Genomic DNA, 27,770 nt, shown 5'->3' with positions numbered 1-27,770 from the left:
GGTGTCTCTCTGCCTCTCTCTGTCTCTCTCTCAATTTACAGGCCAGCCGGAATGTGTCCCCCTCCCGGCTCCAAAGCTCCCAGACCTCACTCAGAGCTTCTATCACCACAGAGAAACTGGCTCCTTGCTACAACTCAGAAAATTCTTGGGGAAACACACTGATTGGTTTAGCTGAGTCAGCCCCCGCAGAAGGCCCGGAGGAAGGTTCCCGTGGTATAGATCACATGATCCCAGAGACTGGTAAATATTGTGAATGATGCAGCCATCAAAAGGAGCGTCCACTGGAGCTTCTTTTTAGATTTGCTTTTGAAAACTCTGTTCAGTATTTCTATAATCAGTCATAAGAAACATACTTCTGTGAAAATAAACTAGTGAAAATGTCATTTTTAAATTGCGAAAATATAACAAAATTAGAGAAGAAAATTAAAATCAATCACAATCTCATCACCTAAATATTTACATTTTAGGGCATATCTTTCCAGTCTTTTCTATATACATGTATTCTTTCCTATATATAGTATATAACTGAGATCGTATCAAATATACAATTCTATATTGTGCTGTTCACTTGAATGTAAAAAAAATTATTGATAACCTTTTATACTTATAAATCCCCTTAGATAAGGGGCTCTATAATACATCAGAAGATGCGTGAACTTCTTGACTTTATATGCAAAATCTTATAAGCATATTGGTGCGTATTTCTTTCGGGAAAGGGTCCAAATTTTCACCAGATACTCAAAGTGGTCCGTGACCAAGAAAAAGGTTAAGAACTATGGCATTCAAGTTTTCAAAGCACTTCCACACACATTACAATAGACTCAGAACTGCTGCATATTTAATATTTTACTTGCATCTAGTCACAAGTGACACAAAGGTTGGTGTCATTAGGCACAGGCACACTGTAACTTGTAAATGAATGAATCTGAATCACAAATGTTCATGCCAGGCCCTTAGCTTGTGGGCGAGCCTAGCTGGTGTCCACCAGCATCTCCGCTCAGCCAAGCACCCTTATCCTCACATAATGACTAATGCTTGTGAATGTCAAAACAGCCTGTTTCTATAAACTCTGAAGGTTAACAGTTGAAGGGGGCTGGCAGGTGCAGGGAGGGGAGCGGTGTGCTATAGAGATAAGATTATGAGAGAGAACACAAGATCTGAGGGGCTTGCGGTTAGGGTGCTGCTGGTGAATTACAGAGGCATGGATAGAACTGGCTGAACCAATTTAGCCTAAAGCTATTTCACTGCCTGAATTACTAGGGCTCCTAGGCACTGACAGAGCTTGGAGCAGTGCCTTCAAGACAAGATCATTCAGATAATTCAAAGCCAAAAGCAGACGTTTTAGGCAAAGTATTAAGTTCATCTATATAAATTAAATAGCCAACTATTATTCAAGTGTCCCCTTCGTGGTGAATTGTATACAACTTCAGTGGATTTAACCCTCTTTGATTCTGCTCTGATTAAACTATTTGATAGCGGCAAACTTTCCTTCCATCCAGTGCAGCCTTGTACGCTCTCTTTACCTCACAGAAGTAAGTCATGTTCTCTGTTCCTAGGCACACACTTATCTTAATCTTCGCTTGCCAACTCAATTGTGGTATTTCACTGGAATACCCTTTCACCCTCAACAAAAACCACATACACATTTAAACTTGCCTTGGGTCTCCATTCTGCAGGGGAGCCCAGGTCCAGCGTAAACAACCCCCAGCTGCCACTTTAATGGTACATTCTCAGGTAGAGCCAGGTCTCCACCTGCTTTGTGTTATCAGGCTGCTACTTAAAATGCCTCTGTCACCCTCAAAAGTATAATAGCCAATTATTTAACCAGCAGACGCGAGTTTATTCAAGAATAACCAGAAGAACTGCAATCCGGGATACGTGAAATATAGCGGAGCATAGGCAAGTGCAGAGACAAGGAAGGGGAACTTGTTTTTATAGGGGAAAAAGGGAGAGTTGGGCGGGGCTGAAGTAACCAAAGAGTCCATTGGAGGAAGCTGAGAATCCAAAGTATGGAGGCTTCTCATTGGTTGGACTGCTAGTCTCTGATTGGCTGGGCTGTCATCCCGCAAGAGAACTTTTCTTCTTCCGGCTGGGTAGCGAAGTAAGCAACATCTTCCTGCTGGAGATGTAGGTGTACATCTCTTCCTATTCAGAGCGATTGAAGATGCATGGCGGGGGTTTGAGAGCTACCCTTACAGGCCTGTTGGGACTCCAATTTTAGCTGAGGTTTATGAATTCCACACCTCCATTCAATGTTTCCATTCATTCAGATCCATTCTCTGATTCGCCCTATTGGTAGGTGTTCATCACGGTCATTTTCCTCAGAAATGTCAAGATCCAGTTCTCAATTATAAAATTCTTTTAAGTTTCTCAAGGTTAAACTCACACTCTCTTTCTTATTGTTGGATTCCCATTCGGCCCATGGGAAGCAGATTTTAGAGTTTACCTTGATGAGTGAAAAAATGTATTGATCAAATAGGTTCTTTACTACACAGAAAGCAACTAGACCGAACAACTGAGAAAGTTCAGTGGAAACAGCTTGGAATGGCAGGGCTCACTCCCCAGTGCCCAGGGTTCAGCCTCCAGTTTAGGGGAAACCTTCTGGAAGCCCCACCTGACCCTCAAGAAAGTGCTCCTCCCTAGCACTCGCCGCTCTACATTGTAAATGCCCATCTAACCATGACCTTACCCTCTAGACCACACCCTCTTTGAGGGCAGGGACCTTGCCTGTCTTCTTCACTTCTGGGTCTGCACCACCTAACACAGCACTTGGAATGAATGAGTGAATGAATGAATGAATGAGTGAATGAATGAATGAGTGAATAAATGAACTATTCCTTTTTCTCTGAGCAAAGAGGGGTGGGAAAGATGCAGTGAGACAGAGGAAGGAGAAACAAATAGGAGAAATGGAGAGAGAAAGAAAGCGACCATAACCTGTTACCTCTTGGAAACCATCACTACGGGTCTGACAGGACTGGAATTCCCCTGGTCCGCTTCTAAGGGATACTCCATGGGTATTTTATTTAAACATTTAAAACACATGAAAAAATCTGAAGAGAGAAAATCATTCAATATGGGAATCTTACTCTGAAAGAACCAAGCAGGTAGGTCTAATAAATCAGGCTTTTCCTCTGCTCCATGGTGTGTGGAATGATTTACTACACCCATAAAGCAAACTAAAGGACTTTGAGCTGAGAGACACTCCAGAGGCCTGGAGCTGGGATGGTGCAGACACGGTTGTATTTGAAGGCGTGGCTCTGAGGCTGAGGGATGGACGGCTTACAGTTGCCCTGAGTCCACGGGGGATGGATTTCAAAAGAGGAGACGCGTCACCAGCAGCTCTGTGTCCATGGCTGATTAAAACAATGAAATGTAAAGTCAGCAAGGGGAGGCGGGTCAGATTTTCAAGCTGCAGATTTTCTCAGTTGGTCCCTAGTTTGCAGCACTTCGTTCAAATGTAAGGGGGCCATCATACCTAATACAGCCTAATGCAATTTCATACTGTTTGTAAAAATCATTAGAATGCTTGAAATAGAAAAAAATACGCTCAGGCTTTACATACAAAGAAAATACCTGTGTATAAAACAAAATAAGAGTGGTCCCAGAGAGATATTAACTGATTTGCACATTCTGTCAGTTCAAGAAGCCAGACATAGGGAGAATACAGGAAGGAAAAATGGAAATCTTAAAGGAACAAGAGGCTGCAGCTTACAGAAGAGATGACCTTTCACTAAAACGTCCCTAGTAGTCCTATCTACAGCTTATCATCAAACTTGACCCAAATGTACTGTGTCAGCAAATCCTAAATCAAATTTTCAGCACATTACCTAGGCCGCGGATGTGGCCCTGGATTCAAGAGCTGTGCTAGTCTTAAACTATGAAGAGTTACTTCATATAAAGTTGAGGTCCCAGACTTCTGGAATTAATGGAACAACAAAAAAAAAATTAATGGAAACATGGACCCAAAATAGGATTGTCAGGGGGTTTTGTTTTTGTTTTCGGTCAAGTTAAAACAAAGAGGGAGGAAGAGAAAGAGAAGAAATGGAGGAAGAGGAAGGGAAGGAGTAAGAAGTAGAGGAGGAAGTGGGGAAGAGGAGGGGGAGAGAACGAGGAGGGGGGAGGGGGAAAGAAATGGGAGGAAGAGGAGAGAACTTCAGTCCACCATGACCATGATTTCGAGAAAAGAATGGACAGTGTAACACACACACACACACACACACACAAAGCTAAGAACATAATCTCCAAATTAAAAAGACATGAATTCGTATTTATGGAAAAAATCACTCATTTTTATTTTCTCATAGGCAGGCTTTGGGGAACGAACTGATGGACTAGTGTAGAATATGGGCTTTGAAGCAATACAGGGTCAAATCCCGACTTGACCACCTACTAACTAACTAGGGCAGGTTGTTTCAAGTCCCCCAGACATAGTTTCCTCTTCTGTGAGGCAGGGACACTCACTTAAGGGCAATTGTGAGCAGGAAATGAATCCGGCACATTAAGGTTAATAAATAGTATCTGCTGTTATTCTTGGGTGTATCCTTTGCGCCTCCTTTATCTCTAAGACTAAGTGTGAGTATATGTAAGTGTTGGGATTGGGGCCAAGTGTAGAAAGGAAAGGTCACTCCTGATACTCCCACCCCCCAACGTGAAGCTGTGCCTCTTTTGGACCACAAACCCCTCCCCTCAGACGAGGTTCTGTGGGATCTTGTCCTCTTCCCTGTTAGGGAGTCCAGTTAAACTTGATCTCATCTGACTAAAGATGGTACCTGAAGAGACAAGTTAGGTGGGAGGGGCCTCTGGGTCCTGCCCATCCTGGTATTCTCCTGGGCCAGCGCTGGAAGCCCCCGAGGGCTCCTAAGAAGCCCATCATTTTGATTTAGAATAAAATTGATTTGTTTGTCGACCATAAAGACAGATGGAGTACGTGTTGCCAAAAAACAGAGGATTTGGCCGTGACTGGTTCTTGCATTCTGTAGACCTTTTCAGCTACAAGATTTATATCAGAGTGGAAGATACGGCCGCAAAATGTACGAGAGTTAAGTGCGATCACACTCCTCCCTACTTCCCTCCTGCAGACACATGACAAGCAGATTTTAAAGGAAAGAGCTAAGGCTCTGGATTTGAGATGTTCCGGGCAAAATGATATCACCTCCTCACTGAGGTACTCTGAAATGCTGTTTTAAATGTTGATTTGCTCAGAATTAGAACTGAACTCTGTAGCTACCTCATTTGAGAGGAAACTAGAACACTAAGAGCCAAGGGCCTTCCCAGGTAACCCCGAGGAGAGCTGCCAGCCCAGCTGTCAGGTGAGCTGCCCTCAACGGCGTCTTTATCGTTCATCTCTTTGCGCCTGTTTCCCAACAGGAATGTAAAACTAATACGAGCCGATTCTCTCTGACAAGACTGGGGCAAAGATCAAAGAACACTGTAAATCTGAAAAAGTTCACAGCACAGTAAATTTGAAAAAATGCAATGTGGTATAAAATTGTGATCACGGTAATATTACTGGAGTTTCAACTCTGTTCTTTCTTTAAAGGCCTGAAGTTTAAAATTAAAACATACCAAATCATATAAATGCTTGTCTCAGTCTACAGGACCTCATGGAAACTTGGCTTTCAGCCATGGAGTAACCCAGATGCTCTCAAGGGTCTCCTGCCTCTCGAAACGCCAGGCAACATGGGCTCCGACACCACCACGAATTTCAGCTCTGCAGCCCATGGGGCCTCCGGACCCTCTGTAGGATCCTTGTGTTTTCCAGAGAGCCTTACCTTCTCATGGCCTCTTCTCTCCTGGGTTCCTGCCTCTTTGCGTTGAAGATTCGGGGAGGGCACGTGGGGCACAGGGAAGAAGCAAAGAGAGGTTTTACAGCACACAGCACAAAAGCCTTCAAAGGAGTGGCTGGCCCCGAACCTCACCTGCCCCTTTTCTCCTGCCTTCCTTCTCACCTGCTGCATCCACCTCCGCCTCCCCTTCAGGAGCAAACCCCACACATTCCTCACATTTTCCCCCGAGGAGTCACTTCCTCTTCCTGGTATCTTGGTGCTGGCTGACGTCCAATGGGTCTCACCCCTTCCAAGCAGAGGCTGATTCTTCCCGAAGAGGCGCTCAGATGCCAGCTGTTAAAGTAACACCTGGGTAAAACAGTGCTGTCACTAACTGCTGCGAGAACAAACCAGGGCTCCAAAGGTGGTTCTCTTCACTAACAACACCTGCATCACCTGGCAACTTGTTAGAAATACAAATCGGAGGGCTGCAGACCTATTAGGTCAGAAACTCTGAAGGTGCAACCCAGCGGTCTGTGTGTAAACAGCCTCCAGGAGATTCTGAAGTATGAGGATGACTGAATGCTCTAAAGATGCGCAGAGCCTCATGTCTCACGTACCAGTTACACGGCGGCCAGCATGGTGCCTGATGTACAGGAAAGTTTCAGTAAATGCTCGTTAAATTAATGAGTAGACAAAGTACTGCATACCCAGCTCTCTGTTACCATACGGAGAGCAAGAGGAAGCAGAATATAAAACACAATTTCTGCTCTTGTACTTGAAACCAGCAACAATGAGAAAGCAATGTGTGGGCTTGAAGTCATAGAGCAACAAGTCAACTTACAGATATTTAGCCCATGTTTCTGAGGATCCAGATGAGGAAACAGAGACCACACGAACTGACCCAGGTGAGAGGGAGCAGCGTCGGACCAAGACCCACTGTCCAGGTGTCCTGGCCTCGGGGGTCCTGGGATTTCCCAGCTCCACAACCCTTCTGAGGTGAAGGATGACTAATGGCTGGATTTCATGGTTCAGGCCCCGAATCTGTAGGGGCTCAAAGGGGGAACTCAGTGCGGGGCTGGAGGAGTTGGAGAAGGTCATGCCGCTGATGGGGAGCTCGACTGGGCTTCTTTTCAGAACAAGAAAGGTCCGGATGAGCAGAGATTTATGGGATTTTCTTTTTCGGTTTTGGTAACATTCCAAAGCGTGGAGAGAAAACATGCAGCCAGCTTGTATTTAGTGGACATAAATTGTATTTACCCAAAGAAGGAATCTAGATCCAGCCAAGCAAAGATGCAGGCCAGGCCCCTAAGCCTAGAAGGAAATTGTGGTTGGGTTCTTGGGTCCTAAAGGGTACCAGTCTCCTCCACCCCCAACTCGCCCCTCAGGGATCTGGAGGCTGAGGTTCGTTATTTCCCTTCACCTTGATGCTCCTCTTGGCTGTTTCACTTCTCTCTTCTTGGGCACATCTGCCCCTCTTGTCCATCCCTTCTTGGTAAATTCGGCAGCAACAACAAAGTCTGATGATTTCTTTGAATTAGAGGTTCCCCCACCCACATGTCTGTGTCACTGCCAGCAAAAGGTCCTCTGAGTAGTCATAACCTTGGAGGACTTGTGATGTGGATGAAGGTGAGTGGGAGGTGTGAAAAAGCCGAGTGAAACCTTGACAGTTTTGCTTCAAAGAAAGTAGGCTGGAGCGCAGGGGGAGTACAAAGAAAAGAATAAAAAATTCACTAATTTTGAAAAGAGTGACTAACTTTCAACCAACAGCATACTGGAAGCATTAGAGCCTGTAAGTGACATTTGTCATAAAACCTCCAGCAGCGAAATCTGACACACCACATGAATGAATGAATGAATGAATGAATGAATGAAAAGAGGAAAAGAAAGTAGCTTTTCAAGAACTTGAAGTGTAAAACACCCATGCATGAGTTGAAAGTTGTCTTTCAACAGTATTATAGTTTGGTAAGCTCTAGGGAAGCCAAGTAATGGTTAATAAGTGGCTTTGTTAGAATCTTTGTTAAGCTAAAGGCAAAAACAGTATGTTTAGCTATTGAGGTGATAACCTAAACTATTCTGCAAAAGAAAAACCTAACTGAAATTAGGACTAACCACAAATCATCTAGAATTTCAGTTGATCTTATTTGTTAAAGACATCAGCTGCTTCATCACAGATTTATGTTTAGAGGGAAGTGGTGGGTGAGATGTAGAAGTAGGACATGAAGCATAAAATCAATAATTCAATAGCAGAGCTTCTTCAAAGGGAAAGGAAAAAAAAAACTTTGTGTTATACCACAGAACAAGAACAAGCAACGGTGCTGGCCATATAGCAAGGAAATACCTGTGTATTCCAACTTTAGCAAGTACAATATCACTATCTACTAGGGGAAAAAACATACTTCTGAAAGTCACCAAGCATTTTATGACTGGAAATTTAGATGTTCTTAACAGTTAAGCAGCAATGTACTTAGGTTGAAAAGCACGATTTCTTTCATTTAACTTTTTAAAAGTCAACTCACTCCATCTTTTCATGTACTTTTTGAGTTACTCCTGGAAAGAAGTCAACATCTTAGGAACGGAACTGCCCTAGGGCTGGTGTGCAGACTGGAGGCTGTGATTCAGGAAATCTGGGACAAACCTCAACACTACCCAGAGCTCAGGAACCCTAATTCTCAGGCTGAAAAAAATGACCAGAAGTTACATATTTCTCCCCTTTGAGATCTTAGGAACTAAGCACTTTAGAATGAAAATTCAGAGGAGATTCTTGGGATTTCTGACCCCTGTGTGCTCAGCTAAGTGCTGTTTAACTGAGGACCTCAGTGATCTGGGGGTCTTTGTCCACCTTCAGTGTGAAGAGCTCGATCACAAATAAACTCCCATTGATCCCAAATGATTGAAGAAAGACGCAGTCTAGCTAATCGTCTATTCATTTCATCAACTGTCTACTCAGCTCCGTGGCTCTTGCTCTCATGATACGTGCCCATGTCTGGCTCCTCAAGCTATCCTATGAGCTCCTGTAAAGCGCACTTCCTCATGGCTCTTCCTGGTGGGGACTCCGTGCCTGACATTAGGAGACATTCAATAAACGTGTACTAAATGTAAAAACAATTTTTTTCACACGCTACAGCAATGCATGTTTAAAAATGTTAAAATATTATTTCAACTTTGTATATTCAAGTTATTTCAAGATACTAAACTTTCTCTGTATATTTAATCACGCATTGAAAAGTGTCTATTCTATGACAGTCATTTGTGTTGGGCGCCAGTAAGTTGTTTTTTTTTAACATCTTTATTGCAGTATAACTGCCTTACAATGGTGTGTTAGTTTCTGCTTTATAACAAAGTGAATCAGCTATACGTATACGTATATCCCCGTATCTCCTCCCTCTTGCGTCTCCCTCTCACCCTCCCTATCCCACCCCTCTAGGGGGACACAAAGCACCGAGCTGATCTTCCTGTGCTCTGCAGCTGCTTCCCACTAGCTATCTATTTTACATTTGGTAGTGTATATATGTCCATGCCACTCTCTCACTTTGTCCCAGCTTACCCTTCCCCCTCCCTGTGTCCTCAAGTCCATTCTCTAGGTCTGTGTCTTTATTCCTGTCTTGTCCCTAGGTTCTTCAGAACCATTTTTTTTTTTTTTTTTTAGATTCCGTATATATGTGTTAGCATACGGTATTTGTTTTTCTCTTTCTGACTTACTTCACTCTGTATGACAGACTCTAGGTCTGTCCACCTCACTACAAATAACTCAATTTCATTTCTTTTTATGGCTGAGTAATATTCCATTGTATATACGTGTCACATCTTCTTTATCCATTTGTCTGTTGATGGGCATTTAGGCTGCTTCCATGTCCTGGCTATTGTAAATAGTGCTGCAATGAACATTGTGGTACATGACTCTTTTTGAATTATGGTTTTCTCAGGGTATATGCCCAGTAATGGGATTGCTGGGTCATAACCTAACATCCCTAAGTACAAAAGATGCCAACATTACAATAGGGAGTTGACTAAAGTCAGTTCTCACCTCAAAGCACATTGTGGAAGCTGCTTTCTAACAATCAGTCCCACATAGAAACACATCCACTCAGAGATTCTCCCCCTCCTCTCCTGGTGTCTCCTCTTCCCGCCCCTCCTCCACTCCCCTCCCCTCTCTCAGCCCCTCCCCCATCAGCAGGCTTCTCTTCCACACATCAGCAGACCACCAAGGAGAAAACTTTGTATCTCACCATAACGGGTATTTAGATTCCTGAGAAATGGAAGTTTCCTTATGAAAGCAACACTGAAACACACTCATTTTCAAGTGTCATCACAGAATTTGCAATGATTTTTTTTTAAATAGTATTGATGACCTCAAAGTGAACTTGACAAAGTGACTTCATATCATTTTATAAGACTGAATTGAGTTAGGGGCAATGTTCCTGATGTTGGTCCCCACTTGTCAACCAAGCTACAGAGGTTGGTGGAAGAAGGGCAAGGCTGGGCTTGGGCCTCAGGTCTCTGGGACACTCACCCCAGAGGACACATTCTTGAGTTTCTCCTTCTACCCAGGAATGCTCTTCTGAGTGTGAGTTAAACTCCTCTGACCATATCTGCCTGGCCCTGAAAGGTTTGGTGCTCTGTTACTTGAAAGTAAATGCTTATTATTGTTATTATTATTCTCAGATTGGTCCCCACGGAAGAGAAATAATGGCTCCCGAGCCAAATGTTTATTCAATTGAGAGTGAGAAAATTCAAGCGGCAGAGGGGAGAGATCTTGTTCTTGCCAAGGGGATGGGCGGTGGCTACAAAAAATAAGATGTTGCAATGCTTACATCACAGATTAAAGTATCATCCCTTCCTTTAATTTCCCAAACTCCACTCTAAACTACCATTAGTATAATTTTAGCTAATCTATCCAATGGATCTTGTTCTGAATTTTATACATTTGGCGGGAAATTTGTGGTTAAGTGAGCCTCAAAAAACCTCTCACCCACAGCAACCATGATGCTTAGAGAAGAGGCGGGGACGTGGGAAAAGGTTATCTGTAGTTCTATTTGAAGAAAATGTTATTTGAAAGACATCCCAACACAGGCCCATTTGGGTTCCTGAGTGAGACCCAGAAATCCATTCTATGTGGGGAAACAGGATACACAGGAACATTTAAAAATCCAATTGCCTCTGCTCCCAAAGGACTAATGAATCAGTTGGGAAGGCAAGGTCTAAACAGAAGAAAAATCAAATAGCAATATAGGGGGGCAGACGATGAGAAAGCCAACAAAATGAAAAATGACCCAGAACCGTAAGTTCAGGAAAGGGAGAAAAGACCCTAACATTCCACACACACACAAAAAAATTATGACAATATTAGCGGTTTTAAGAGTGGTCATGTATTTCCACTGTTTAAAAAGAATATAGGTTTTTGCTAAAGGGCCGTAAGGACTACGTGTGTTGTTGACGTGGTAGTGAGACCCAAGCTTTGGGGTCAATCCACTGAGCTGAGCCCGCGACTCTAGAAATCGGGGACCCGATGTATTGCTTTACTGCTGCTACTAATCACGGAAATGGCTAAATTCATTACCTGATCCTCCTTAACTCCAAGCCAGTGTCCCAGTAAGACAAGAAACAATTGTTTTTTTTCATTTTAGCACATTTGTTCTTGTTTCTATGTCATAAAAAAAAAGAAGCAAAGATTTGTCCTGTGTCCTGTTTTCGTGACAGGAAGTAAAATAGGCAGTTTCCACGTGTTGGTTCATGGGCAGTGCACCTTATTGTTCCTGTGAGGGCAGGTCCTGCTCCAGCGCCAGGAGGAGGCGTGGCCTCTCCCCTCCTTACAGCTGTGATGGTCTCAGCTCCACAAGCTGCTCCCAGGGCTGGCGCTCAGGCCTCGAAAACTGCAGGTTCCTGCCCTGCTCTCCTCGCCCAGACCATCCCCTGAGTCTCCTGTAGTTTAGAGGAGAGGAACGTGTTTACTTTTGAGACTAGGACCCTGAGCCTGAAACATGATTGGCTGCCCTTATAAAGCAGAAATTTGGGCCAAAGAGGGCCTATCCAGAGAGAAGTGCGTGACTTGTAATAACTAAAAAGCATGTACAGTTGATCGTGAATGATAACGTATTAGGTTGTTTTCAAATAACTTAAAGACCTTTCACTGGTGGGAGACTGACTACCTTGGCTGTTTATTAGATCCCATTGCAAGTAGAAACTACTCTTGAAAAAAAAACGCAGCTGTCTCTAGTCCAAAACTGTGGAAACCAGCTCTCTCTGCAAACAATGAGCCTGCTTCCAGCCAAGGCAGCAAGAGATTCTCATTTCTCATGATTTTCTTCCAAATCCCAAACAGCAAATGCCTTTGAAATGCACAAAAGCGCAAGGAGCCTACTGAATTGGCAATTATTCCTGTTCCTTTTTAGTAAAGGAAGGGAAAGCATAGAAAGATCTGTGTTTTACTCCTTAGGGGTTTCCAAAGACAAGATGGCCTTAGGACAAGTTAACCCTCCCCGTAGAGAACTGCTCAGAGCTGCAGAGGGGGAGTGTTTTGCATTTTCGAGGCCAAGGTATGTTTTCTTTTCAGAAGAGGCTTCGTTCCAGGGGGAAGCTGAAATGTACTAGTTCCAGAATGAACCCCATAGAAACCACACTGCTTTTCAGCGTGGTTATAGTCAGCACATAGTTTGCCAGTTAAAAACCACCCTCCCCCTCATTCTCCAGCCCAGATAGTCTGCAGTCTGCTTCCCAAACACACTCTTGCAACAAACAGCGAAAGCCCAGATAAGTTGGAATTTTAAATATGCACCAAAATGCAGGTCATGTTATCAGTCATCCTACGAGGCCCGACCTGTTCACCCAGTGGCTGACCCAAGCAAAACTGTGAGACAGCTGAGGCCTGATGCTGGTGGAGGCTGTCTACCTCCCTGCCTCGCCGTGTCCGAAGACCCAACGCAACGTCCTTCTTGACCAGGACTCTTTGCCCACGTGGGACAGCTGGCTGATACACATCCGTGTAGGGCGTTAGCCGCCCAGGCTGGCTTGTTATCTCCTAAGAACTTCTCTGCTGCCCTGGAGTGGACCCCACTCTGTTCCCAAAAGATCCTGCACTTCTGCTGTCCTGGCATCCCTCCCCCACATAGTCCACAGGACTGGGAGCTCTGTTCCACTCACGGCTGGGTCCCTAGTCCCAATAAATATTTCCTGAATATTGTTGGAAAGATGTTGCTCACAGAGACTCATGCTAGCTCTTCAGTTGTTCAAAATGAATGTCTACCTGTGGAATTTCAGTGAAAGACGTATCTGAGTGAGAGGTATTTTGAGCAGAGGCAACTGGTGAAAACCCATCAAATAGGATAGTATTTACTTATCAGGCCTTCCCCATGCAAAAATCTGTAACCTTTACAGTTTCCTGGAGTGCTGTGAGAATATGATTAAACCTATACACCCTCTACCCAGAAAAAAAAATGCATGAGAGAACACACACACACACACACACACACACACACACACACACAGATACATGCACTCTTGTCTGCATTGTCAAGAAATTAAAGGATCCACTGAAGTACATTCCTGGATCCCAGACTAAGAACCTCTGTTCCATCTTAATTGGATACTTTTCTCCATTTCTACTTTAGACTCCTACCTCCCTGAGGGCAGGAAGGAAATCGTGGTTGGTCCTGTGTCTACCAGAAGTGACCACAGCTCCTTGCATGCAGTGGGAGCTCAATAAATGGTCAGGGAAAAAACGCACATGTGCCAAGAAAGGGTGTCCCGTTGACCAATAGTTTCTGTGCTTTCTCTCCACCTGTCCAGACCCTCCCCCAAAGAAACAGAGCATTGCTACAACTTGCAGAGAGGGGAGTAGGGGTGCTTCTCACACTTATGCAGAGTCAGTGACCCGAGGCACCTGCCCCAGACCAGTTTGGCCTCTGTGGTCCGCTGTCCTCTGTGGTGAGGGGGAAGGTGACAAAACTGCCCCAGGGGATGATTTGAAATTTTATGGGGGTACTTTTTGCTTGCCACAATTACTAGGGATGCCTATCAGTGTTAATTGGGAGGGACTCCAGACATTTTGCAATGTGCAGGCAAATCTTACATAGCAAACAATTGTCCGAAATCCCACATGACCTCCACATGTGCCATCAGATATTCATGTAGGTGAAATCATGTTTATAATTCTGTGACCCTCGATGTCAGCTCAGTGTTACATAACACAAAGTAATCTTTTGCAACGTTTGAATGTACACCGAATTTTCCAAGAATGAGGCTACCACGCAAGTCAATGTAAGATTGTACATTGCTTGGTTTGGAGCGTCACTAAGAATTGTTCACCTTTTGAAAAATCTCAACGCCAGCGTCTACACCTCTGAAGAGATCTGAGTCACCAGCACAGCACACCTGGCTGCATGTGAGAGCTGTTTCATTCATGGCGATCCTACACAGACCTACAAGCTCTGACTACATCCTCATGTCTTCTAGCATAGCTGTGCCCAATCATTTACACATTTAAATGCATATTCTTCTTTTAAATTATTTAATAGTCCTCCTTTACATTATAATAAGGGCATCTATTGATTTTTAAAAATTGTGTGTATAGGGAAGTTTTATTATCTAGATATTTAATTCCAAGAGAGTGAAAGGAATGTAACAAAAAAGGGGATAAGTCTGATAGTGAACTATGGCAGTGCCATTTATATGGGGAATCGTTAAGGATGCCCAAATGCAAGTAACAGTGTGCTAAATTTGGCTTAGAAAAAGAACACAAAGACAATTTTTTCATATAAGGAAGCCCAGAGGCTGGTAGTTCCAACATCGGTTTAGTAGCTTAAGATGGAAAACAACCCAGCTGATGACGTCCTGCTACCTTCAGCGTGCAGGCGCTTATGCTCAGGCTTGTCTCGTCATGGATGCAAGAGAACTGCGGCTGCTCAGGTTGTTTCCAGAAAGAAGAGTCACTGATTTTCCCTTGTATGGCTCTTTTTATCATAGAGGAAGACTTTCCCCAGAAGCTCCAGGGAAGACTTCCCTTCTGGCTGAATTCACCAAGATTTTAATTAGAGGCCCACGGGAATTTACTTAGATGCCCTTGGCTGCAAGGGAAGCTGGGAAAGCCAGCCTTTTCAGTATTAAGTAGAAGTGGGTTCTGCTGGCAAAGATATGGGGGGAGGGTGGCTATAGTTTACAATCAAAACCATTTGCTAGTCACCGTGGCATGATTTCTCAGGAACAAATAACAAGCAAAAACAAAAAACAAGAGCAAATGTAGCTTTTAGAATGATGTAACTATGTGTTTATACTTGAACCAGAAGTATGAAAACATTGGGCAGTTAATCTCTGTTTGACACTATTGATTCTTCATGCCCCTTTGCTTTTTGTTGCCATAATTTGATTCCAACTCAAAGTGGCATGTTCTGTGTTCAGAAAAAGGTTCAACCCTGCCATCCACCTCACAGCTTTAGTGTGGGTATCAAATGAGAATAAACTCAATTATACAGAACTCTTTACATATGTAGGATATTCTTGATCTGATAACATCGATCCCAAAGAATAGTTAAGGAGCTTAACTGTACATTTATTTTAAACTAAGTTTCACAGGCTAGATGGGATTTGAAATGAAAAAAAAAAAAACCCTGCATATTTGAATTGAAATTTTAAAATATAACTTTCACATTCAAACTAGAGACCTAATAGGCTAAACTATTTGAATACTGAGAATGTGACCTTTCTGAAAAATACAGAACTAGAACAAAAAAGAATCATTATAGACTAAAGATTCAGTAAGAAAAAAAGAGAACAATCTGTCCTGTTTTAATCCCCGTTGACAAGGCGCTGACCTTGAACACAATCAGGCAGTGGAGTCAAGAGCCAAGAAAGGGTGTTACTGTTATTTCCAGCTGCTCCCTGGTGAGCATTTAAATGCTCTTTCGGGATGTTCAACATCACTAATTATTAGGGAAATGCACATCAAAACCACAATGAGATACCACCTCATGCCTGTTAGATTGGCTATAATAAAAAAGACAAGAAATAACAAGCATTGGCAAGGATGTGGAGAAAAGGGAACCCTCATACACTGTTGGTACGAATGTGAATTTGTGCAGCCACTATGGAAAACAGTATAGGAATTCCTCAAGAAATTAAGACTAGAACGATCATATGATCCAGCTATCCCATTTCTGGATATTTATCCAAATACAAAAACACTAATTGGAAAATATGTATGCACCCTTATGTTCATCGCAGCATTATTTACAGTAGCCAATATACGGGAACAACCTAAGTGCCCATCAGAGGATGAATGGATAAAGAAGATGTGTACACACATAGACACACACACACACACACACACACACTGGAATACTACTCAGCCATACAAAAGATGAAATCTTGCCATCTGCAACAACATAGATGGACTTTGAGGTTATTATGCTAAATGAAATAAGTCCTATGGAGAAAGACAAATACCAGAGGATTTTACTCATATGTGGAATATAAAAAACTAATAAATAAAAACCAAACCAAACCAAACAAAAATAAACACTTAGATACAAAAAAACACAGTAGTGTTTACCAGAGGGGAAGGGGTGGCGGGGGGGGAGGGTGAAATGGGTAAAAGGGATCAACTGTATGGTGATGGATGGAAACTAAATTTTTGGTGGTAAGCACACTGTAGGTTATACAGAAGTAGAAACACAATGTTGTACACATGAAACATATAAGGGGACTTCCCTGGTGGTCCAGTGGTTACGAATCTGCCTTCCAATGCAGGGGACGAGGGTTTGATCCCTGGTCGGGGAACTGAGATCCCACGTGCCGTGGAACAACTAAGCCTACGTGCCGCGACTACTGAGCCTGCGCACTCTGGAGCCCGTGCACCACAACTAGAGAGAAGGCCGCCTGCTGCAACTAAAGATCCCTCATGCCACAGTGAAGATCCTGCGTGATGCAACTAAGACCTGACGCAGCCAAATGAATAAATAAATAAATAGAATTGATTTTAAAAAAAGAAACATATAAATCAATGTTACCTCAATAAAAATGAATTTCAAAACTATAAAATAAAATAAATGCCCTTTTGGTGCTGTGCAATGGAGCTAAAGTTAAAACGGTGATCACGTGTCTGGGCTTTTCATTCTCAAAGGTGTCCTGGTTTGGGTGATAAATTACAAATGGTCGCCTCACTAACTGATTTAAAATTTCTAGATTATAAACATGCACTTATTCCCAAACCCCTAGCTTTAGGGCTGAAGAAGGAAAAGTTAAGAGAGGGAGAAAGTTGTAGGGTTGGGGAGTTGGAGCAGAAGAGGGTTGAGCAGGAAAAAAAAAAAAAAAAAGAGTAGACAATTTAAAAAATAAAAAACAAACCCCAGTTAGAAACAACAAAAATCCAGAAGCCATTCCTCCAGGTACTCTCCTCCTTGGCTGGGAGGGCTGGTGGGGAAGGAAAATTTGACAAGGGCCTGATGAATGGATGGCTTGTTTCCCTCCGAAAAGACTTACAGCTGGACACCAGTAGTCCGAATAGCAGTCCTGTTTCTCAGGCAGCCTTCCAGGGCCGCCAAGAGTTACAAGCCCCTCACAGAGTGACGGATTTTAAAGGTGAATTGAACCCATTTTAAGATCCCTCTAGGGCAGCAGATGGATAGAATGACGGAGGGTTACTATGGTGTAGCCGTTTTCTTTCCCGGCCCAACTATGCACACAGCACTGTGGGTTCGTGACTGGTGTACAAGCAAGATGCATTCTCTGAAGTATGCAAAGGGAGTTTGCAAAGAACTAGTTTACAAGTTCTTCTAGACAAAATAGAAAAATATTGACCAGGCCATAGTAAGACTAGGCAAGCTGATGTGCAACTTTGAGATCCAATTGGGAGAGAGGGAAGTGACGTGTAGTGAAATTGTCCTTTCATGAGTTTCATTCAATCTATCAAAACTTAGAGTTCTTTGGATTGGATCAATGTCACCAAATTCTTTGGCCAAAATAATAATGAATTTTAGTGTAGCTCAATGGTTAAGCATTCCAGTTCTGGATCAGATTGCCCTGGTTCAAATCCCAGCTTCACCAATTACCATTAACTTGAGGCAAGTTTCTTGACCTCTTTGTATCTGTTTCCTCATCTAGAAAAAGGGGATAATTATAGTATCTACCTCATAAGGTTGTTGAGAAGAGTTGACGAGTGAAATACTTAGAATAGTGCCTGACACATAGTGGTGCTTGTTAATGTCAGTTGTGGCCCATCATCACTATTAAAAAGTGCAATTGCAAGGTTTCATTGTAATCTCTTAAATGTACAACTTGCTATGCTCAGCTTGATGAGCCAGGGCAAATTGTTTTTTTTTAGAGATAATATTAGAGTGATAGTTTGATAAATGTCCTAGTTTCCTTCCCTTGAGTAGGCCGGGAAGAGAAGTTTTGTGAAAGAACAAAGCTATTATAAAACATCGTTACATGGTGATATAGCTCTACAGAGCTTCTGTGCTGCCCTGGCTACAAAACACTGAGAGAAGAAAGTCATAAGAAATTGATAGCAATTAAAGAGAGCTTCCAAAAGCTGGGGAGTTAGGACTGGAATGTTTTCATTCCACAAACGTCATCTAAGCATTTGCCTGCACAGAGCACTTTACTAGGACCCTTCTGGGCTACAAACACGTATGTAATGCTCAGGAGTTCATTCATTCACACATTTATTCCACAAATTTGGGTTTATTACCCACTGAGAACTGTTCTAAGGGTTGTGGATAGAATCACAAATGCAACAGGTCCCTAAGCTCAGGAACCCCTCAAGAATATGGGGACGCTAACCAATAACAATCCTCGGATGCGGGCTAGACAAGAAATAGCTGGGGGAACTCAGGGAGCACAGAGAAAGAATGCCAAACTCAACCTCTTAACACTTGAGAAGTCAATTCCAGGTTTGGGCACGGCCAGGGTCTGCATATGGAAGGGTTTCAAAGTGGGTAATTCCTGACTTTATGTGAGATGGGGACAGACAGGAAAAGCTCAGTCAATTTAACATGAGCAGCCAGGGGAGAGGGGGCCTAGGGCAGGGCTGACACAGCACACACTGGCTCTTTGAGCACAATCCAGTGAGGTCAGGGTTACTGTTGACTTTTGACAGATGAGGAACCAACTCTTAGCTGTGGAGCTGGGTGAAGTAGGTGGGTATGGCTCCAACCCTTGGTTTTTCCACTGCCCAACTGGGGCTCGATTCCAGGAAGAGTAATGGAGCCTTGCGAGGACATTGCAGAAGAAAACTAAGAGCATATGGTTACATTCAGAGTGATAGTAATATGTTTCAAATTAGATTATATTAGGAAGCTGACAATGCTAGGTGTCTCTAAGTGTGATCAAGCCTGGAGGAAGATTCAGGCAAATTATCCTCTAAGATCAGGAACAAGAAAAGGATGTCCACTCTCGCCACTGTTATTCAACATAGTTTTGGAAATCCTAGCCATGGCAATCAGAGAAGAAAAAGAAATAGAAGGAATACAAATTGGAAAAGAAGAAGTAGAACTCTCACTATTTGCAGATGACATGATACTATACATAGAGAATCCTAAAGATGCCACCAGAAAACTACTAGAGCTAATCAATGAATTTGGTAAAGTTGCAGGATACAAAATTAATGCACAGAAATCTCTTGCATTCCTATACACTAATGATGAAAAACCTGAAAGAGAAATTAAGGAAACACTCCCATTTACCATTGCAACAAAAAGAATAAAATACGTAGGAATAAACCTATCTAGGGAGACAAAAGACCTGTATGCAGAAAACTATAAGACACTGTTGAAAGCAATTAAAGATAATACCAACAGATGGAGAGATATACCATGTTCTTGGATTGGAAAAATCAATATTGTGAAAATGACTATACTACCCAAAGCAATCTACAGATTCAATGCAATCCCTATCAAATTACCAATGGCATTTTTTACAAAACTAGAACAAAAAATCTTAAAATTTGTATAGAGACACTAAAGACCCCAAATAGCCAAAGCAGTCTTGAGGGGAAAAAAAGGGGGCTGGAGGAATCAGGCTCCCTGACTTCAGACTATACTACAAAGCTACAGTAATCAAGACAATATGGTACTGGCACAAAAACAAAAATATAGATCAATGGAACAGGATAGAAAGCCCAGAGATAAACCCACACACATATGGTCAACTAATCTATGACAAAGGAGGCAAGAATATACAATGGAGAAAAGACAGTCTCTTCAATAAGTGATGCTGGGAAAACTGGGCAGCTACATGTAAAAGAATGAAATTAGAATACTCCCTAACACCATACACAAAAATAAACTCAAAATGGATTCGAGACCTAAATGTAAGACCAGACACCATAAAACTCTTAGAGGAAAACATAGGAAGAACACTCTTTGACATAAATCACAGCAAGATCTTTTTTGATCCACCTCCTAGAGTAATGGAAATAAAAACAAAAATAAACAAATGGGACCTAATGAAACTTAAAAGCTTTTGCAAAGCAAAGAAAACTACAAAACAAGATGAAAAGACAACTTTCAGAATGGGAAAAAATATTTGCAAGCGAATCAACGGACAAAGGATTAACCTCCAAAATATATAAACAGCTCATGCAGCTCAATATTAAAAAAAACAAACAACCCAATCAAAAAATGGGCAGAACACCTAAATAGACATTTCTCCAAAGAAGATATACAGAGATTGCCAACAAACACATGAAAGGTTGCTCAACATCACAAATCATTAGAAAAATGCAAATCAAAACTACAATGAGGTATCACCGCACACCAGTTAGAATGGGCATCATCAGAAAATCTACAAACAACAAATACTGGAGAGGGTGTGGAGAAAAGTGAGCCCTCTTGCACTGTTGATGGGAATGTAAATTGATACAGCCAGTATGGAGAACAGTATGGAGGTTCCTTAAAAAACTAAAAATAGAATTACCATATGACCCAGCAATCCCACTACTGGGCATATACCCAGAGAAAACCATAATTCAAAAAGACACATGCACCCCAATGTTCATTGTAGCACTATTTACAATAGCCAGGTCATGGAAGCAAGCTAAATGCCCATCGACAGACGAATGGCTAAAGAAGATGTGGCACGTATATACAATGGAGTATTACTCAGCCATATAAAGGAACGAAATTGGGTCATTTGTAGAGACATAGTTGAATCTAGAGACTGTCATACAGAGTGAAGTAAGTCAGAAAGAGAAAAACAAATATCATATATTAACGCATATGTGGAACCTAGAAAAATGGTATAGATGAACCAGTTTACAGGGCAGAAATTGAGACACAGATGTAGAGAACAAACGTATGGACACCAAGGGGGGAAAGTAGCAGCAGGGGGTGGTGGTGGTGGTGTGATGAATTGGGAGATTGGGATTGACATATATACACTGATGTGTATAAAATGGATAAGTAGTGAGAACCTGCTGTATAAAAAAATAAATAAAATAAAATTCAAAAAAAAAAAGATTCAGGCAAATTAGATTCATTAGCAGTTGTGTATTAAGAATCAAGACAACACAACGATTGATCTGGAGATGCCAATGAATGAGAGACCTTCCAATATTGCTGAGTTTCAAGCCATTAGTGCACATCTGAAGACCTGGAACAAATCACTTTTTATGAGTTTCTGCTGGGAACTGTACAGATGTATTTAGAAGAAATACATTGAGGAGATAATTGAGATGGAAAATGAGACCCTATGAGGCATACTGGAATAACAACAGGAGGTTAATACAGGCAGACCTCAGCAACACTGCAGGTTTGTTCCAGATCACCACAATAAACTGAATATTGCAATATGGCAAATCACACAGATTTTTTTGGTTTCCCAGTGCATATACAAGTTATGTTTACACTATACTGTAGTCTATTAAGTGTGCAATAGCATTATGTCTGAAATAAACAATGTATATACCTTAATTAAAACATACATTATTGCTAAAAAAAAAAAAATTCATTAGCAGTGGCCTGGTAAGTCCAAAGACAAGTGTTCATTGACTCAGGGGAACAGAACTGCCCAGTCAATCAGAGTACTTGTGGCTTTTCTCTCCCTGAGCTGCCCATATGGCTCCAGGACTTACACAAATGAACTTTTTTAAAAAATGTATTTATTTTATTTTATTATTTATTTTTGGCTGCACTGGGTCTTTGTTGCTGCTCGAGGGCTTTCTCTAGTTGCAGTGAGCAGGGGCTTCTCTTCGTTGCGGCGTGCATGCTTCTCGTTGCTGTGGAGCACGGGCTCTAGGCACACGGGCTTCAGTAGTTGTGGCACGTGGGCTCAGTAGTTGTGGCTCGCAGGCTCTAGATCGCAGGCTCAGTAGTTGCGGCACACGGGCTTAGTTTCTCCACGGCATGTGGGATCTTCCTGGACCAGGGCTTGAACCTGTGTCCCCTGCATTGGCAGGCGGATTCTTAACCACTGTGCCACCAGGGAAGTCCCTCAAATGAGCTTTGAATGTTCACAAGATCTGTTCCTCCGTTCCCAATCCAGGTCTCCTCTCTTTCACCTCTCTCTGTTCTTTGATTGGTTTTGCTTCTCCATTTGTAGGACCTCCTTCATCCATCACCCCAACCTGGGTCAGTTAGAGTTTATGTTCTATCCAAGGAACAGCAGACTTGACTGACCAATGGCTTCGACAAATCAGGAGGTTTAATTTTCCTTATCAGCCATTTCCAGCACTGGTAGAGAGGCTTAAGGAGGTAAGGCTGAGATCTCTGCCAATTTTTGCTGCAATCCTGTTATCGTAACCATATTCTAAGCAGAAAGAGCAGGACGCACCAAGGAAGAAAGGGCAATACCTGCCTTTGAAAAGCAAAACTTGCCCAGAAATGTCCAGCAGACTTCTCCTAGGTCTTGTTGGTCAGAGCTGAGTTTAAGCCCACCCCAGCTGAGAAGGGGGCTGGAAAGTGCAGTTTTTTAACTGAGCACATTGCCGCCTCACACAAATCAGTAGGGAAGACCTTCACAGAAAAGAACATCAAGCCAAGACAGCTATGCCAAGACAGCTATACAAAGACTGCCAACAAGATCACAAATGTGTGCCAGCCTGTGAGAGCACAAGCATCCTCAGAGAGTATTGGAGTTTCTCTTCCACTCACCGGTCACGTCCCAAGGCCTGTGCAAGACTCAGGGCAGAATCAGTGAGCAGCTCACAGACTGGCCTTGAGGAGCTTGCCGCCAGTGGGGAGATGCACAAAACACACGTAATGACAATATGCCTGGGTTCTGATTTACAGTGTGATGGTTTTGTATCCATAGATGTGTCAGGTGTTCTATAAAGATTTACGGTGAAATTTCTTTTTTCATAAGAAATTAACAAAGGGCTTGAGATATGTTTCAGGAGGTTGAAAAATGTCAGTGGTCTGCTCAGTTGCATCATCAAGAATAGTAAATAAGCCCTTGATGGAAAACATGAGTACGGCAAATATTTATAAAATAAGCATCAGAATTCACTAACAGTGTCTGATCACATCACAGATCATCCTTCAACCTCTAGCTCTGGGTCTTCCTCACTGGAATGTTTGGAGAGAAGGTTGGGTGCTTTTCCAAACTCAGAACTTTCACCTTGGTGACGTCCGTCCCTGTGTTGAACCACTTCACGTGGTCAATGGCATGATCCCTGTGCCATTTTCAGAGCAAGTGAAAACTTTTACTCACTCTGGTCAGGATTGTTTTTCACTGCTTCTCAATCTGGGAGCCCACGTGCAATGTTCATTGGCATTTTCTGGTTCTATGTTTACTCAGAAGTGGAACAACTCTCAAGAAACATGCTTTCACAGAGCATAGACTCAGACTCCTGACCAGGCCAGTGACATTGTCATGAGCGGCCCTGGAAGTGGATCCAGGCTGGGAGGTTGCCCTGCCACGCTGGCAAGAGTCTCTCTCTCCAACTCTCTCTCTCTCCAAGGCTGCTTGGTCAACCTGCACCAAGCAACCTGTGAGAGACCACTAAACCTTCACTGGGCAGTTTAAATCACATGGCCCTTAAACGTTTTATGTGTGTGTGTGTGTGTGTGTGTGTGTGTGTGCGCACCTATGTGTGCCTATCTGAAATTTTTACTTTTTAAAATATTTTATTTTGAAAAGGAAGTATATGGTGTGATATTTCCATAGGGATAAACAGCACATAGGAACCCAAAGGAGGGGCATTCAGTTTGAGAGGGTCAAGCTAGGTCCCCCAGGGGGCGTGGCATGCAAGCTGGCAATTGAGAGATTTTGAATTCCTTGACTTAGACCTCCCACCCAGCCTCCTATTTCTGCAGCCCCATCCTAGATGCTGTGCAGCTAAGCCTTCTTGATGGAGAAAGTTCTTCCCGGGAGAATGCTGGCCTCACATGTAACAAACCTTCTCTCAGGACGGGTTTATTCCACTTTGTGTTGATTGCTTCAGCCTAAAATTCAGATGGTGACTTTCTGAGCCTTCCCCAGGGCTGGGTCTTCCTGTGCAGACAGGAATAATGAGACGCTTCATCTTTCCACCCGAGAGGGTAGGATTTTTTCCTTCCATACAGGAACGGCCTCAACTCATTATCAAGATTTCCAAGACAGCTTTTAAATGTCAGTTTTGTGGGTTTCTATCCAAGACATTTGAAAACAGTTTTCTGTTTGGCTTATCTACAGTGGTTTGAAAATGGAGTTTGGTGTTTTTATTGTTTTCGACCATGTTAACTTTGGAAGACCTCACCGATGGTTTCTTTTCATATTATCCTAAGTATGTCAAAAGCTTTTAATATAGGCCTGAGCTATGTTCTAAGAATTGATTGAAAAGCAAACACATCCCCGGTTCCAGCACTGAAACTACCACTGTAGACAGACCAAGGCCCTGGGCATAGCCTTGCCCCAGCCCAGGAACAGGAGAGGGAGTTTCAGAAGTGAGAGGGTCTGAGCAGGCCCCACGGAAGCATTAGCAGCACCAGAAGACAAGGATGTGACCACAGTGAGCAGGCCGTGGGGTTCCCCGATGTGCTCAGCGTTGCAAAGAGTGAAAGGACTCTTCAATTCTTCCTAATTCCCCACTAGACATCCTTGCTAACAAATTCCCTTACTACCCACCTTACCCCCAGCCTCTCCCTATTTTTAACCAGCAGCCAGTCCTGGGACCATTGTCCAGCTGGGTGTCTTCTTTTTTTTTTTTTTTTTAATTATTATTTATTTATTTATTTTTAGCTGTGTTGGGTGTTCGTTTCTGTGCGAGGGCTTTCTCTAGCTGCGGCGAGCGGGGGCCACTCTTCATCGCGGTGCGCGGGCCTCTCACTATCGCGGCCTCTCTTGCTGCGGAGCACAGGCTCCAGACGCGCAGGCTCAGTAGTTGTGGCTCACGGGCCCAGTTGCTCCGCGGCACGTGGGATCTTCCCAGACCAGGGCTCGAACCCGTGTCCCCTGCATTGGCAGGCAGATTCTCAACCACTGCGCCACCAGGGAAGCCCTGGGTGTCTTCTTAAGGAGATAATGAAGAGAGATGATTTTGCCCGTCACCAAAGAACCTTGGGTCCTCTGGTGTACTTTCTTATTGATGTGCTGGTGTGGTCCTGTCACTAGCTGGTTATTTTCTAGTTTAAAATTTCTTACTTTAATATTTAACCTAAAGGATTGAAAAATTGCAGTGTTATCCAACTGTTAGGCTACGCAAGTGATCATTTTCAAGGAGTTGGAAGGATTTTCAAGTGAAAATGTTGATCCCATCAGGAAGCAAACTGCTTACTTGGATGGGAGGTTATTTAATGTGCCCTGGGTCTCTAGATTAATATCCACCATCCTAGAGGGGCCACTGAGCTTCGTGACGGCTGCTGACTGATGCTGGTCACTGTGTTCCCTCCACTGGCCCGGCTCCATTCTGGATTCAGGCTGTTACTGGCTAATCTGGCACCTCCCCGGAAGCTGCTCCACTTGCCAGTGGTTCAGGAGGTGGGTTCTGGGTCGGTTCTGAGCTGCCCTCACTTTCGAGGAGCTTGAATAAAGCCCTAACACCTCCTTGCTGTTCTCTCTTCTCTTTGCTCCCCAGGTTCTGCCAAGAGTGCAGGGAAACTGTGACATGGGAATGTGACATTATTGAACACCTGTGGTGTGGCAGGCTCTTTGCTGGGCACTTTAGATGCAGTTTCTCTTCAAAACCTCAGAAAGACCTAGGAAACGGACCCTATTAAAATTTCCATTTGGTAGATGAGGCAACAGGTTCAGAAATGTTAACAAGTTATATGGCTTGGAAGGCTCAGTCAGGTCTGGTTCCAAAACCTGAAATCTTTCCAGTCACACTGTGCTGAGTCCTGAAAGTTCTAAATTGTCCTAAATTCCTTAGATGCTCCCATCATGTGTGGGCAGGGATAGAGAGGGGAAGACAGAAAAGACACCATATCGTAGGGCACCTGAGATAAGGCCAGGACACCAGGGTCTGTGTTACTAAAAGGAATTTTCCTGGAGGCTGTCATTGGCCCAGACAAGGATCACTGGTGGTCACACAACAGCTATCGTTTCCCCAGAGGGTTAGTAGCCATAATGGCAGTAACGGGGGAATCCCTGAGCTAGCGTAGATATTCGATAAGAACTAAGAGAAATCACATCTTGGTCTGCACTAAGGTCAGATAAGATTAAAATGCTGAGTTGCTTTGCTGCTGGCGGGAATCACGTCAACTCCAGGTGTTGATGGGCATGAGATAACACCACGGTTACCTCATGCTCATCAAAACTCTCATTGGTAGTTCTCTCTCTCTCTCTCCCTCTTTCTCTCTTTTCCCAAATGACATATTTAATCATCAGAAGCAAATGAAATGGAGCATTTGCAACAGAGAAGAGAACACTTCAGTGCCTTTTGTAAATGGCCCTGGGGCAGAGAGGGTCTTCAGGCTGCCCCCTAACTGATCCCCACCAAGCAAAGATTCCCGCAGTGGCCCTCGCGGCATGTGGGATCTTCCGGACCGGGACACGAACCCGTGTCCCCTGCATTGGCAGGCGGATTCCCAACCACTGCGCCATCAGGGAAACCCTGATCTATAAATTTTTAAGTGGCCATATTTTTATAATTTATTTTACCTTCAATTAAATTTATGATATAACTCACTACCACAAAGATATGTGATATCCCTAACTGAAGTCTGTGGAACCATACTAAAAATAACCTAACAAAGGAAAGAAGTGACCTAAACTTGCTTGTATCAGTTTATAAAATTTAACTTAATAAGTGGTTTTGATATGACCCAGCAATCCTACTCCTAGGTTTATATACCCAAGAGCAATTCATGCATAGACCTGCCAAAAGGCATACACAAGAATGTTCTAAGCAGCTTTATTCATAACAACCCAAATTGGAAACAACCCACACGTCCGGAGAATGGATAAGTAAATTGTGCTATATCCAGTCTCTCCCTGGCTCTCTCTCTCCCCACTCCCACCACCAATACAATGAGAAAACAGCCATCTGCAACCCTGCAGAGGGTCCTCACCGGAACCCGACCATGCTGGCACCCTGATCCCTGACTTCCAGCCTCCAGAACGAGGCCCACTTCTGCAGTGAAGACACACAGGAGCCTGAGGTCAAATTCTGGGTAGCTGAATGGTGCTGCTGGAAAGGAACAACAGTTGGTCTCCCAAGCCTGGCTCTTTCCTTCTGAGGAGAGTGTGGCTGGAACAGACAAGGTCTTGCAACTCACAGGCCCACCAGCAGGGATCCCACAGACCCGATGCCCTATGTGGACGGACTCCTATGCCATGCTCCTTCCCCACTTTGGGTCTCTGCTCTGACCAGAATAACCTCCTCCCTGTACCAGTGGTGAATTCCCTCTAGTCTTCCCTTTGAAGCCTTCCCTAAGGCCCAGGGAGAACAGATGAAACCTCAGCACTTTCTACCTTTTCTTTATTTAAAATACCCGTGATCCTGTATGGTAACTATTTACCCATTAATCGTCATTCCTACATATATTGTGAACACACCGAAGAAAATACATGTTTCTTATTCCCCCCCCCCAAAAAATTGTGTTATATCCATATAATGGGATACAGTTCAGCAAGAAAGGCTACAAACTACTCCCA

General features: G+C 43.3%; 1 protein-coding gene across 2 annotated transcripts in view; it reads left to right on the top strand.

Annotated features, from left to right (window-relative positions):
- Positions 1 to 27,770, top strand: part of UST (uronyl 2-sulfotransferase) — a 384,091-nt gene that overhangs the window by 296,441 nt on the left and 59,880 nt on the right. Inside the window, exon 8 of one of the 2 annotated variants that reach the window (XM_082474847.1) lies at positions 42 to 25,001. The exons of the other annotated variant lie outside the window; for it this stretch is intronic. Coding sequence (XP_082330973.1) covers positions 42 to 175 — 134 coding nt within the window. The 3' untranslated portion in view covers positions 176 to 25,001. Of the gene's footprint in view, positions 1 to 41; positions 25,002 to 27,770 lie in introns of those variants that run through there. 2 annotated transcript variants of the gene reach the window in all.

The sequence above is a fragment of the Balaenoptera physalus genome (genome assembly GCF_965194825.1).
Source record: "Balaenoptera physalus genome assembly, chromosome: 9".
NCBI lineage: Eukaryota > Metazoa > Chordata > Mammalia > Artiodactyla > Balaenopteridae > Balaenoptera > Balaenoptera physalus.
The sequence above is the reverse complement of the archived record's forward strand: the minus strand, read 5'-3'. Positions and strand labels throughout refer to the sequence as shown.